The sequence below is a fragment of the Ahaetulla prasina genome, chromosome 1 (genome assembly GCF_028640845.1).
Source record: "Ahaetulla prasina isolate Xishuangbanna chromosome 1, ASM2864084v1, whole genome shotgun sequence".
In the NCBI taxonomy this organism is placed as follows: Eukaryota; Metazoa; Chordata; class Lepidosauria; order Squamata; family Colubridae; genus Ahaetulla; species Ahaetulla prasina.
Window position 1 is genome coordinate 376,317,556 of NC_080539.1, and position 13,601 is coordinate 376,331,156.

At 48.7% G+C, this 13,601-nt stretch overlaps 1 protein-coding gene across 1 annotated transcript; it reads right to left on the bottom strand.

Annotated features, from left to right (window-relative positions):
* Positions 1–281: 281 nt before the first annotated feature.
* LOC131188436 (heterogeneous nuclear ribonucleoprotein M-like) lies at positions 282–8,022 on the bottom strand. Its single transcript, XM_058163705.1, has 3 exons — positions 7,831–8,022; positions 4,286–4,461; positions 282–506 (listed from the first exon to the last, which is right to left on the bottom strand). Exons 1-3 carry the CDS (start codon positions 7,980–7,982, stop codon positions 409–411), a joined length of 426 nt encoding a protein of 141 aa, XP_058019688.1. The 5' UTR covers positions 7,983–8,022; the 3' UTR covers positions 282–408.
* Between the last annotated feature and the right edge of the window lie 5,579 nt (positions 8,023–13,601).

Genomic DNA, 13,601 nt, shown 5'->3' on the forward strand with positions numbered 1-13,601 from the left:
GGCTACATTCGTTCTGAACATTTAAGACACGGACGGCCATAGAGAGTTCTGACATTTATTACAACCTCGCTTCCACACCGAGCTTACGAAAGGCCGGCCACAAGAACCACACAGAGACATTTAAGCTAAAGGTGGGACATTGATAATGCCAGTAAGGATCCATGCTCAAGTCAGACAGCCCAAACGCCAAGGGGCACGGCGGCGGCAGCAACAGCAGCAACAGCAAGGGTGCTGCCGGGTCTAAGCAGACCCCTTTCCACCTCCCTCCCTCCCTCCCGTCCCCCCAAGCCCAAAGCAGTTCTGGGCCCCTGCCAACGAGAGAACCATTCTACCACATACACGCTGCCTCTGGCCCAACCTCGTTGCGGGGAGGGGGGGTTTTCCACGCCGCCATCACACACATTTTTGTCATGTAGTTAAAAATCCACAGAAGAAAAGCTCTCGGAGACTTACCCTTGACTTTCCTTCAGCGTCCATTAAGAGCTCCACGTATGTTACCTCACCAACTACAAATGAGATTCCAGACGGTACATAGACCAAGGGAAAAAGCCAAGAAAACAAGCGGGATTTAGAACAGTCGTCAGCAACCATCGGTGGAGCCTCTGCCTTATTAGAAAAAAGCCCGGGAACACTCCTCCGTTGGCTAAGCAGCCGCAACTCGGCATTACGGGTGGGCAGCACAGGGGGGGGGAGGCACCGGAGGCCTTGACGTTGTCCTCCTCCATTTGATCTGCCAGCCATTGCCACCTCGAGGTTGGAACACAGTGGGAAGAACCCGCAGGGAGAAATGTCCTTTTTTCCTGACCCGTTAATACTGCCAGCCTGATTTAAGAGTCGGACCTTCTCTCCTGCCTCGAGTGCAACTGGATCCCCTAATGACATTTGTTGCTCGATCATGAAAACATTCACAACTTGCTTTGCACCCGATTCTCCTTTCTAATCAGCAGGTCGTCAAAATTCCACAAGTCTTCGCCTTACAACACTTCAGTTAGTGACCGTTCAAAGTTACAACGGCACTGAAAAAAGGCTCATTTTCAGGCTTACAGCCCTGGCAGCATCCCCGTGGTCACGTGATCAAAAGTCAGGTGCTTGGCAACTGACTCAGATTTATGACGGTGCAAACCACTCAGACAGGCCTGTAAAGAAAGCACTGTGAAGCGGTGTATAAGTCCTATTGCTATGACAGCTGCAGTCTCCCAGGGCCTTTGCGACCTTCTGATTCACTTAACCACCACGGTACAGAGCTGAAGAAGTTTCTTGGATGGAAAGCAAAACGTCTTCAAAGAAAAAAACAAGGAAGTCCAGTTGCCTCTTGAAAAAAGCACTTGTTACTAACTTAACAAGTGCAGGGATTCACTTAACAATTTTGGCGAGAAAGATCGTAAAATGGGGCCAAACTTACTTAAGCGTCTCGCTTAGCAACAGAAATGTTGGGCTCCATTGTGGCCGTAAGTCAAAGACCACCTGTATTGGCAAACACATTTACAGGTAGCTCTTGTGTAATGACGGGAACTGGCACCCACCCAATGGGTTCCATAGCTTAAGCCAGTCTCACCCAGCCATTTGGTGGGACATGGTGGGGTCGCAATCTGTGACCACCTGCCGGCGTTTCCCCGCTGACCTTACTTTTCAGAGAAGCCCGTGGGTGGGGAAAGCTGCAAGTTGCAGTCCTGTGACCGAGGGATGCTGCAACTGCAAATGCCCAAATCACAATCCCCTACTAACCGCAGGGATCCTGCAATGGCTAGGCCCAGGGGTCAGTCCTGCCGTTCCGCACCTTAGTAACTTTTGACCAGGAGGGGAAGGGGAAAAGAGAGAATTGCAGCGTTATGCCACTACATCAGAGACGGTGGGGCAAAGGAATGAATGTATATTTGGAATTCTGCTCCAGCTATTGCTTCCAAGGATTTTCTTTCCCATCTTGGCAAATATTTCTCCTTTGCCTTTAGACACAATGACTACAAACTACAAATGACTTTAAAGTTGGAAAAATGAGAAGATATCAGAAATACACCGTCTAGAAGTTTTTGGGGGCTTGACTAGACAGCTCTGCGATACCGGCTACCACTCCGATTGGGAGCTGCCTGCAGTCGGTTAGAAGATGGGCGGCTAGATGCAATAAATAAATCCAATACTATACTCTTTGCTGAAGCATCTATCCAGCCTGGAGCATAATAAAAGCTTAAAAGCAACAAACTGTATCCTGACCTAAGAAATGCCGAATTTTCAATTTTTGAAAGAAATAATCTGAACTGTGTGGGTTCTTCAAAAAGATATTCCAGTCTGCCATCCAGTAAAATGTTTTTTTTTTCCCCACGAATGACCAGCACGCACTGTGTCCAAACATTTCAGTAACAAATATTATCTTAATTTGATGGGCTGGGAAAACATCAAAGGACTCCGGTGTGAAGTTTGAAAGGGGATAAACAAAAAGAAAAAGAAAAAAAAAAGAAAATGGAGATGCTGCACACCTGTAACTTGGAAGTTTCACCAACCAATGATCAGACTAGAATGACTTTCACCGAGGGGAGAGGCCACGATTAAAACATTTCAAGGCAGGCATCCATACACACCTGTGCGAGATCTGAACAGACCACAACACTGAACTCTCCTCAACCATATACTTACAGGCACCTCCCCGCAGCAGGATTATTACTGTGGGCTTTTAAAGCTTCCCACAATTCTTGAAGGGTGGAAGAGCACTTGGTCACCCTTCAGCATTGATCTGCTGCGCCATACCTGAAATCCAAGGCCCTGGGTTGCTTGGAGACAACACCCAGAATTTCTAGCCATGTTTAGAACCGCAATGTGGGATTCTTGGAACTACGTTGAGATTTCAGATTGTCTCCAAAGAAGGCTGGAAGAAAGCAGCTCCGTAGAGGTGCCGGTTACGCCAACCTGAGCTGTAGTCACAAACTCCGAGAACGTCAGAACCGCTAAGCTCTCGGCAGAGAGAAGGAAACCGTTTCTCCCATTTTCCTCCTGGGGACTATCCGCAGGGGAAAATCTCTGGAGTAGGAGAACAGAGGAAACAACCCTCCCGTTGGAAAGGTGGCATCCAGTGGGATGGGGTTGTGAAACTGGAGGGGGAAAGAAAAAAAAAGACCAGAAAACACCTGGCCAAGTTTGACATCGTACTGGAAGTGGTGATACCTCTATGCGCGAAGAAGGCCCCCTCCTTTTCACCAAGATTTCTCACACAGCGTTAGGTCGAGAACTGGCATGTCCCAAAGCAACCTTCCATTCATCATTGTTTCATGTGAATCAAGCCATAGCTAGGAGGAGAACTGGAAGTCCAATTTCTGAGGAGTGATGATGCTGCACTTTCTGGTGCTATCAACATTCCCGCCTCCGGTGGGGAGGGTTTAGACGCTTAATTATGAATGGCCCGCACACCCCTAGGAGGGGCCTGTGCGTTCCATTGGCTTGCCTTCGGCTCACAATTCCTGTCAGCCATCTTTTCTCCACTTTAAGCCACAGGTACACATTGGCCCCTAAGCACAATAATCCAAAGGCCTTGTTGTCCAGTTTAAGTGTTTTAAGAGAGGCTCACCAAAATTGCAACCGGCTTCCCTTCCCCACAAAATGACCCACTGCAAAATGAATCGGGTCAGCAGCAGCTCAAGCCGTGCTGATTTTGATTTAGCGTTGCCCCCCCCCCCCCCCCCGATTACCTTGAGGTAAACTACCTGTTTAGGTAAACTACCATCCATTTTTCTAATGCCTGCCTGCCTGGGATTTCTGAAGCAGGCTCAGCAGGGGGGCTTTGACCAAATAAAATGAAGGAACTGCAGGCGTTCCCTTTGCCAATTTACGAGGCCTGGCTGCATTGAACCCATCTTTTCTTGAGCTCACTCTTAAAACAAGCTTAGATATTCAACCACCAAGCAAGATTTCATCAACGAGGAAGACTGCTGCTCTCCCCCTCCATGGAAACTGGATCGTCGATCCAGAAAGAGGGCTTTCAGAGGGCTTCTTGGTTTTAAAACAAAAGCAAAACCCCTCAATCCAAGCCTCTTGACGATGAGCCTCCGCTCTCTTCCCAAGAGCCTAAAGGCGCTTTCGTGCCAAACACCTGCACACCAAAGATGTATCCTGCCAGGGCACAGCCGCTAGCCAGCATGCAACGCCAGAAGCGCCTGCCCTCAGAAACCCTTCGGTGCTCAACATGGCTAAGGCTACCCAAACCACTTCCGATCCATTCCGCGTCTGCTGGATAAAAGAGAAAAAGAGGTCACGAGGAAGGAGGGCAGAGATCCGGCAGAGTCGCGCCCAAGACGTGTACCTTTCTCTTTGACCAGGTCCTTCAGGTACTGCCACTTGACGTCAAAAGGGATGTTGGTGATGAAGGCTCGGTATCTTTTCGAAGAAGGGCTGGGGTACGGCTCAAAGCGACTCCCTCCTCCCCGCTTGGCATTTCTTTCTTTCCTTTTCTCGGTCTGGCTGGGCCAATCGCCTTCACTGCAACAAGGAAAGGAAGAGGACCGAGTCAGACCCCTCCCCAAAACCAGGTCCAACGTTAACTCTGGAAGCCTAGCTAGGAACAGCCAGACAACATGCTTGTCCAAGCACTAAACCTAGGCTTCTAATAACAAAACACGATAGGTTGGTTCATTGTATTCAAAATCAGAGCAATTGCGTGCAGTGTGTAAACCGACAAATCACAATACAGTGCAGTCATTAACTCAGCAGGGGCAATCTCTAACTGTTCTCAGACTCCTTCATCCTTTATGGCAAGATTATAGTCGCCCATTTTATAGCTCAGGTACAAGATTTTGTCCAATTTAAGAAACAACTGTATTCCGATATGCACGTGCACAATTCAATCCAATTTCTAACTTTATTTATTACAGGCTCCTGGGTGCTCTCCGGGGTCGTCCAGGGTGTCCCAAAGGTGATTTTTTTCCCCCCCAAGAGGCATCTGGACTTTCTGGGTTTTTTTTCTTTGAAAATGTTTTGCTTCTCATCCGAAAAGCTTCTTCATTGCCAAACAAACTAAAACATCATTAAAAAAGGACAGCAAAGAATGTTCTTTCTGCGCCAACTCAGAAAGCTCAAACTGCCCAAGGAGCTGCTGATTCAATTCTACAGAGGAATTATTGAGTCTGTCATTTGCACCTCTATAACAGTCTGGTTCGGTTCTGCAACCCAACAAGAAAGACACAGACTTCAGAGGATAATTAGAACTGCAGAAAAAATAATTGCTACCAACCTGCCTTCCATTGAGGACCTGTATACTGCACGAATCAAGAAGAGGGCCCTGAAAATATTTGCAGATCCCTCGCATCCTGGACATAAACTGTTTCAACTCCTACCCTCAAAACGACGCTATAGAGCACTGCACACCAGAACAACTAGACACAAGAACAGTTTTTTCCTGAAGGCCATCACTCTGCTAAACAAATAATTCCCTCAACACTGTCAGACTATTTACTGAATCTGCACTACTATTAATCGTCTCATAGTTCCCATCACCAATCTCTTTCCACTTATGACTGTATGACTATAACTTGTTGCTGGCAATCCTTATGATTTATATTGATATATTGACCATCAATTGTGTTGTAAATGTTGTACCTTGATGAAGGTATCTTTTTTTTTATGTACCCTGAGAGCATATGCACCAAAGACAAATTCCTTGTGTGTCCAACCACACTCGGCCAATAAAAATTCTATTCTATTCTATTCTAACATCATCAGTGTTTGCCTAGCTTAGCATCGTAGCCTTGAAGATGTTACTTAGTTGAGTATGAAACGTCTGCAAGAAAATTACCAACCTTAGAGAGCGCCGAGGATCTCATGGTTCGTCCCCACGTTCCAAATATCCACTTCTATTTATTACTAGTTTATTAAACTTATATTTATTTATTGAATTTATATTGCCACCTATTCGCCCATGGCGACTCAAGGCGGCTTACAGAATATGAAATCACATTTAAAACAATAAAAACTAACAAAAAGAATCAAATAAATTAATATAGTACAACAAAATCACCCCCCACCCCTCACCCTGGCAACAGCAGATCATATGAGCCATTCATCCTGTTCTAGCTTCCCAGGCCCGCTGGCAAAACCAAATCTTCAGCACCTTCCAGAAGAGTATTAGAATGGGGACTGTTCTAATCTCTGGGGAGATGATGTTCCAGAGAGGGAGCCGCCACGGAGAAGGCCCTTCTTCTGGGTTCCACCAGGTGTATCTCACTCAGGGATGGGACCCGCAACATTCCCTGCCTCCCCGCTCTGATGGGTCAGGTAGATGTGACCAGCAAGAGACGGTCTCTCGGATCATCTGGTCCCAAGCCATGAAGGGCTTCAAAGGTGACAACCAACACCTTGAATTGCACCCAGAAGGAAATCGGCAACCAATGAAGGTCCCGCAGGAGAGGTGATACATACATACACCGAGGTCTGCACAAAACCATGCGGGCTGCTGTATTTTGCGCCAACTGGAGCTTCCAGATGCTCTTCAAGGGCAGCCCCATGTAGAGCGTGTTGCAATAATCAATATGGGAAATGACTAGAACATGAGTGACTGTGAGTAGGGACTGTTGGGACTATATGCCACACACCTTACTGTCAAGAGACTCTGGGAGCTTACAATATAAAAACACAATATAAAACAATAACACTGAAATCCTGTCATATTAAGAATTAAAACATTAAAATCCACCAAGAACTAGATTAAACTTTTGCTGCTCCTCTTCTTCCAATAACAGCACTAAAATAAATATACACCATTGAGGTGCACCTTTTCCTCTATAAAAGAGGAGGGACTTTGAGAGACGCTACAGCTTCCTTTTTACACTTTTCAATAATTCTGCTGATTGAATTTGATGATTGATCCTGTCCCAAAGGTGCTTTTTTTTCAAGAGGCAATTGGGACTTTCTGGTTTTTCTTTGAAGACGTTTCGCTTCTCATCCATCAATCCAGAGGTTGACTCCGTGGTTTAGAAACACAGAAAACTGATGGCAGAAAAAGACCCAGTGGCCCACCGAGTTTGCCTTTTTTGGAGGTTGTTTTCTTTTTAATTGATTATTTTTCAACCCTTTATTAATTTTTTTTGCTGGATGAAAGATGTGTGTTCACCCCCAAGCGTGCTTAAACTCCCTTACTGACGAGAGACCTTGGCTTGAATTTGGATTCCCAGCTTCCATTCTTTCTATGAAGGTATACAGGCAGTCCTCGATTTACGGCCACAATTGAGGCCAGAATTTGCATTGCCAAGCCAGAGGCATTTGCTCAGCGAGTCAGGCCCCATTTCACCAATTTTCTCCTGCTACAGTTAAGCGAATCGCCGCGGTCGGTAAGCAAATCCGTTGACTTGGCTTGTCAAAAGATCGCACAAAGGGGGGGTCACGTGACCACCAGCCCCCCCCCGACATGGCGACCGTCTTAAGTACATGCCAGTTCCCAAGCGCCCGTGTTTTCGATCACGTGACCTGCGCTGTACCCGTCGTAAGCATGAAACAGGGCTTTTGATATATATTTTTTGCAGCGCCGCTCTAACGTCGGCCGTCGTAAGTCGAGGACTACCGGACTATGATCCGCCTGAGGGAAGCAGCGTCCCCCCCCCTCCAAAATCCTGTCACAGGGATGAATCGGCCTTTCCTTTTCTTTCCTTTCCCCACTCCTCGGGCAAGAAGCCACCCATCCCGCCGGGACTACATCCCTCATCGTCCCCCGCTACACAGGAAAGAGAAGCGGCCGGCCGAGAAAGGCGCCTCAGGCGCGGCCCCGCGCCCTCCCGCCGCGCATGCGCACTGAGACGACGACTGAGGCCTACCTGTCGTCTGCCCCCGCACCGCACCCCCTCCCCGCCAAACAAGCACCTCTTGGAGCCTCCGTCGGCGATGCCGTTGCCCGCCCCGTTCGCCGGTCCTCCTGAGCCCAAGCCGCCTCCGGGAACGACTCCGCTCTCCGCCATTTTGGGACCGCTTTCCAAACCCGCCGCCGAGACTGAGCCAGACACGACCGCCGCCATTTCCTTTTCGAGCTCGCTCGCGGCACCTAACTGCGCCTGCGTCGGCGACGCCCAGCCCCCCCCACCCCGCTTTTGATCTCCTCACAGGCGGACCAATGAGAGAGGGAGTTGGGGGAAAGAAAAAAAACAAAAAACGGCGCCCTGGAGCCACGCCTCCGAGCGCCTCCCTTTCTTCCCACCCCGTGACGTCAGCGTTGCCGTAACTGCCGAATCGTAAGAAACAGCACGCCACCGGAAGTTGCCGCCTCTGGTGTCGCCTGAGCGACAGCAAGCTTCCCTGATGACCGCCGCTCTAGGCGGGGATGTGGGTGGACTCCAACTCCCAGAATTCCCCAGCCAACATCGTCTCGCCTCATTATCAAAAAAAAGAGGTTGAGACTCTGGAAAGAGTGCAGAGAAATGGATGAGGGGACTAGTCCAGGGGTCTCCAACCTTGGTCCCTTTAAGACTTGTGGACTTCAACTCCCAGAGTCCTTCAGCCAGCAAAGCAAAGCTGGCTGAGGGATTCTGGGAGTTGAAGTCCACAAGTCTTAAAGGGACCAAGGTTGGAGACCCCTGGACTAGAAGATAAAACATATGAAGAAGGATTGCAGGAGTTGTGTCTGGCTAGCCTATTGAAAAGAAAGACTAGGGATGGCATGTTAGCAATTTTTTTTTTATTTGCATTTATATCCCGCCCTTCTCCGAAGACTCAGGGCGGCTTACACTATGTCAGGCAATAGTCTTCATCCATTTGTATACTATATACAAAGTCAACTTATTGCCCCCCAACAATCTGGGTCCTCATTTTACCTACCTTATAAAGGATGGAAGGCTGAGTCAACCTTGGTCCAGTATTGGAGGGGTTGCCCCAAAGGAGAGGGGGCCAATCTATTCTCCAAAGCCCCTGAAGGCAGGACCAGAAGCAACGGATGGAAACTCATCCAAGAGAAGCAACGTGGAATTGAGGAGAAATTTCCTGACGGAACAATTAATCATAAGAGACCTTGGAGGTCTTCTAATCCAACCCTTTGAAATGGGATGGGAGACCCTATCCCTAATAGTTATCCAGTGTCTTTTTAAAAGCCTCCATTGATGGAGCACTCACAGCTTCTGGTGGCAAGCTGTTCCACTGGTTAATTTTATATAGGATGTTCCTCCTTAATTCCAGGTGATTTCTCTCCTTGATAAGTTTCCATCCATTGTTTCTCATCCTGCCTTCTTCAGGTGCTTCAGAGAATAATTTGAGCCCCCCTCTTCTTTGGGGCAGCCCCTTAAATACTGGAACACTGCTATCATGTCACCCTTTAGTCCTTCTTTTCTCTAGAGCAGGGGTCTCCAACCTTGGTCCCTTTAAGACTTGTGGACTTCAACTCCCAGAGCTTTGCTGGCTGAGGGACTCTGGGAGTTGAAGTCCACAAGACTTAAAGGGACCAAGATTGGAGACCCCTGTTCTAGACTAGCCAAACCCCAATCCTGCAACCATCCTTCATAGCAGGGGTCTCCATCCTTGGTCCCTTTAAGACTTGTGGACTTCAACTCCCAGAGTTCCTCAGCCATCACTGGCTTTATAAAGTGATACTAAGGGCTTCAGGTGATTTTGATTCTATACCTCTCTTTATAGAACCCAGGAAAGTATTAGCTTTTTTGGCTGCTGCTGCACAGGGATCATCCCCTAGGACTCCAAGGGCCCTCTCAAAATTACTGTTTTTGAGCCAGGTTTCGCTTAATCTGTACTTGGTACCTTTCGTTTTTCCTACCTTGCCATTCATTCATTCATTCATTCATAATGCCACCTTCATTATTTTCAGTAACTGGAAGGAGCAAGCATATCCAACACACCTTCTGCCTATGTTCTCCATAACAACAGCCCTCAAGAGAAGGTGAGGTGGGCTGGGAGCAAGAGAGAGTGGGACTGGCCCAAGGTCACGCAACTGGTTTTCATATGTAATCGGGACTCCCTCCCCCATCTCTTGACTTCTAGCCTGGTGCCTTCACCACCAAACCAAAGTGGCATCCACAAGTGCCCCGGATCAGCGCACAGTTTGCAGTTTTCTTCACCCCCCTCCGAACCGCGACTTTGTCTTTCCATTGAAGTCCTATGTTCCTTGCTTTGATTACTGCCTCTGTAACCATTTTTTCCCCTCCCTTTACACATGTCCTAAGATGGCGGCCTTCAACCTTTTGGTTTTTCTGCAGACCGGAGGGCGGCTGGTTTCGCGTGTCGCCTGCAATCTTGTGGATGAGGCTTTGCTTGTTTGCATGGCCCTGTCGTGTCCCACTCCTCCTCTGATGGCCGGGTCAGGGAAGTCCGTATCAAGCGTGCCTCTGCAGCTCTGCCAAAGTCCTGTTAGAGTCCTCAGGGCAGGCAGGAATCCAAGGTGTGACTTCAGCAATCCAGATTAGACTTTGCCTGACTCAGAGAATGCCAGAAAGCAGATCCTTTATATAGGCCATGGGGTGTGGCTCCATGACTCAGCACTTATCCAGGCTTGCCCCTCCCTTCCTTTTGCTGACGTCGCCTCTCCATTCTCCGGAAGCGTGGATCTCTCCAGCCTCCAGCTGTTGGTAATTCCAGCTCGTGACTGGCTTCATATTCCTCAGGCTCACATGCTGTGAGGGAGGGGTTTAGTTGCTCCATTTGTCTGGGCACGGTGCCAGGACTGGGGGCTGGAGGCATGCCAGGACATTCTTCTGTACTAGCTGTGTCTGGCAGGAGATGAGAAGGGCCCGGCTGCGGAGAGGGGGGTGAGCGAGGCACAACAGGCCCAGTTTCTAGCATGCCGTTGCCCAGTGCCAGTCCATGGACTGGGGGGGTTAGGGCCCCCTGTCCTATGAAACCTCAACATTTTGTAGCAGTCTATCTCTTACATGCCTGTTTTTCCTCGTCTTCAGACTCTTCCATCTTTCCAAGAAGAGCAGCTTTGGCTCTCTTCCATTTCCAATCACTCTCCTCGACCTAGCCCTTGGTCCTTCTGCCCCCATACTAACTGGGCTTACAAGGCTAAGAGATCCAGATTCAAATCCTTACTCGGCCTTTGGCAGAGAGCAACAAAGGCAATCAGGGCTCTGGAAGCTAAAGGGCACCGTGAAGAGTTGAGGGAGCTGAGTATGTCTAGCCTACGGAGAGAAGGATTGGGGAGGACATGGCATTGGAGGGAAGAGAGGGACTTATTCCCCAAAGTACCGGAGGGAAAAAGACAAGAAGTCATGGGTGGAAGCTTGTTAAAAATGGCTCAAGGTTGACTCAGCCTTCCAAGGTCGGTAAAATGAAGACCCAGATTGTTGGGGGGCAAGAAGCTGACTCTGTAAACCACTTAGAGAGGGCTGTAAAAGCACTAGGAAGTGGTAAATCTAAGAGCTAAGTAGGAAGGGAGGGAGGAAAGAAAGGAAGGGGGAATAGGCTGAGTCTGTAAACCACTTAGAGAGCACTGTGAAGGAGTATACAAGTCTGAGTGCTAGTGCTATATTCTCCCTCCTCCTCTCCTTCCTTCACACCTTTTTCTTTCTACCTTTTCTTCCCTTCTTTTTTCTCTCCATTTTTTCCTTTCTCTCTTGCTCCCTCCATCTCTCATTTCCCTTCTTTTTCTCTCCCCCTTTTTTCCTCTCCTCCCTCCCTCCCTCCCTTTTTCTTTCTCTTCTTTCCTTCCATTCTCTTGCAGGAGCCCTGGTGGCGCCATAGTTAGAATGAAGCATTGCAGGCTAACTCTGCCAACTGCCAGCAGTTCGATCCTGACCGGCTCACGGTTGACTCAGCCTTCCTAGGTGAGTAAAATGAGGACCCAGGTTGTTGGAGGGCCATGGGCTGACTCTGTAAACCACTTAGAAGGGGCTGTAAAAGCCCTGTGAAGCGGTACATAAGTGCTCTTGCTAAAGAGAGATCCAATCAAGAAGTAAGGGGAAATTTTCTGACAGTGAGAACAATTAACCAATGGATTATTATCTCGGAGCAGTGGCTACTCCGTCCCTGGAGGTTTTCAAAAATAGACTGGACAACCATTTGACTGAGATGGTACAAGGTCTCCTGGCTTGAGCAGTGGGATGGACTAGAAGGCCTCCAAGGCCCCTTTCCAGCCCTTATATTCTATGTTCTGTGTGGTGAGGGCCCAGTCTTGTGAGGCAGCCTCCGAACCAAAACTGCCTCTTTTCCATGAAGCCCAACAAGGCTGGATCCAAGCCAAAGTCGGATGGAAATTCTGATCCACAAAATCCCGGCAGAAACGAACCCTGTCTCTAAGCCCGCAGCTACGGTTGGGTGTACCAGGCTAGCCCAATCGAGTGAGACGGCAACGACAACAACTCCGGTTGACAAATCAGCACGTCGTACGTTCACGCAATATTAAGACTTCAAGACCCCCGTGGCTGTTATTTCTGTAAGCCAGATGGTTACGGCGTTTATTTAAAAAAAGAAAGAAAAAAAAAGAGATACTCTTCAGTTCGCTGGCAGTTCGTTTTCTGTTGGGGTTATTTTTTTTGTTTTTGTTTTTAACTCCTCCTGGGATGTTTAGATTGGAATTCATTCTCAGAAGCGCAGGGTCCTCTAGGGCAGGGGTCTCCAACCTTGGTCCCTTTAAGACTTGTGGACTTCAACTCCCAGAGTTCCTCAGCCAGCAAAGCAAAGCTGGCTGAGAAACTCTGGGAGTTGAAGTCCACAAGTCTTAAAGGGACCAAGATTGGAGGCCCCTGCTCTAGGGAGGGAGGGAGAGCAACGTCACTGGGAAACTAAGGAGAGGAAAAGACAACGCTGCCCCCACCCCATCTATATAGTGCAAAAATATGAAGGGAGCTAAGAGAGAGAGAGAGAGACAGACAGACAGCACGGGAAGCGAGGTGATAGGGAAACCCGCTTCTCTCTTAATTCTCTCCTGGAGTAGGACAAGCAGATTTGCTTTTTACACGCCCTGAATAAGGGCTCGACCCTCGGGGATGGGGGAGGGAAGGGAACCCTGCCCCTCCGGGGAAGGAAATCCTGCACCTTTTCACAGTGATGTCCAGGAAGAGGAGAAGGGCCCTGAACACAACAGCCGAAACGGAGAACAGTCATAAAATTATAATTACAACAATAATTAAGGTACTATAATATAAGATAGTTACACGGATCGAGGGGGAGGTCTTCTCCTCTCCCCCCCACTGGTCCTTGAGGACGGAGTGGGGCCGACGGGCGCCCATGGCACGCCGCGTCCCCTGCCCCATTGCACACACCCGGGAATTGGTTGTCTTTCGGGAGGGGTGGGGGCTCGACCGATGAACAGAGGGCGAGCTCCCTTCCAGTTGGGCTGGTGAAATGTTCTGACAAGCGCTCCTTCTCTCCTTCCTTCACACCTTTTTCTTTCTACCTTTTCTTCCCTTCTTTTTTCTCTCCATTTTTTCCTTTCTCTCTTGCTCCCTCCATCTCTCATTTCTCTTCTTTTTCTCTCCCCCTTTTTTCCTCTTCTCCCTTTTTCTTTCTCTTCTTTCCTTCCATTCTCTTGTAGGATGGAAGGAAGGCCCTGGTGGCGCCATAGTTAGAATGAAGCATTGCAGGCTAACTCTGCCAACTGCCAGCAGTTCGATCCTGACCGGCTCACGGTTGACTCAGCCTTCCTAGGTGAGTAAAATGAGGACCCAGATTGTTGGAGGGCCATGGGCTGACTCTGTAAA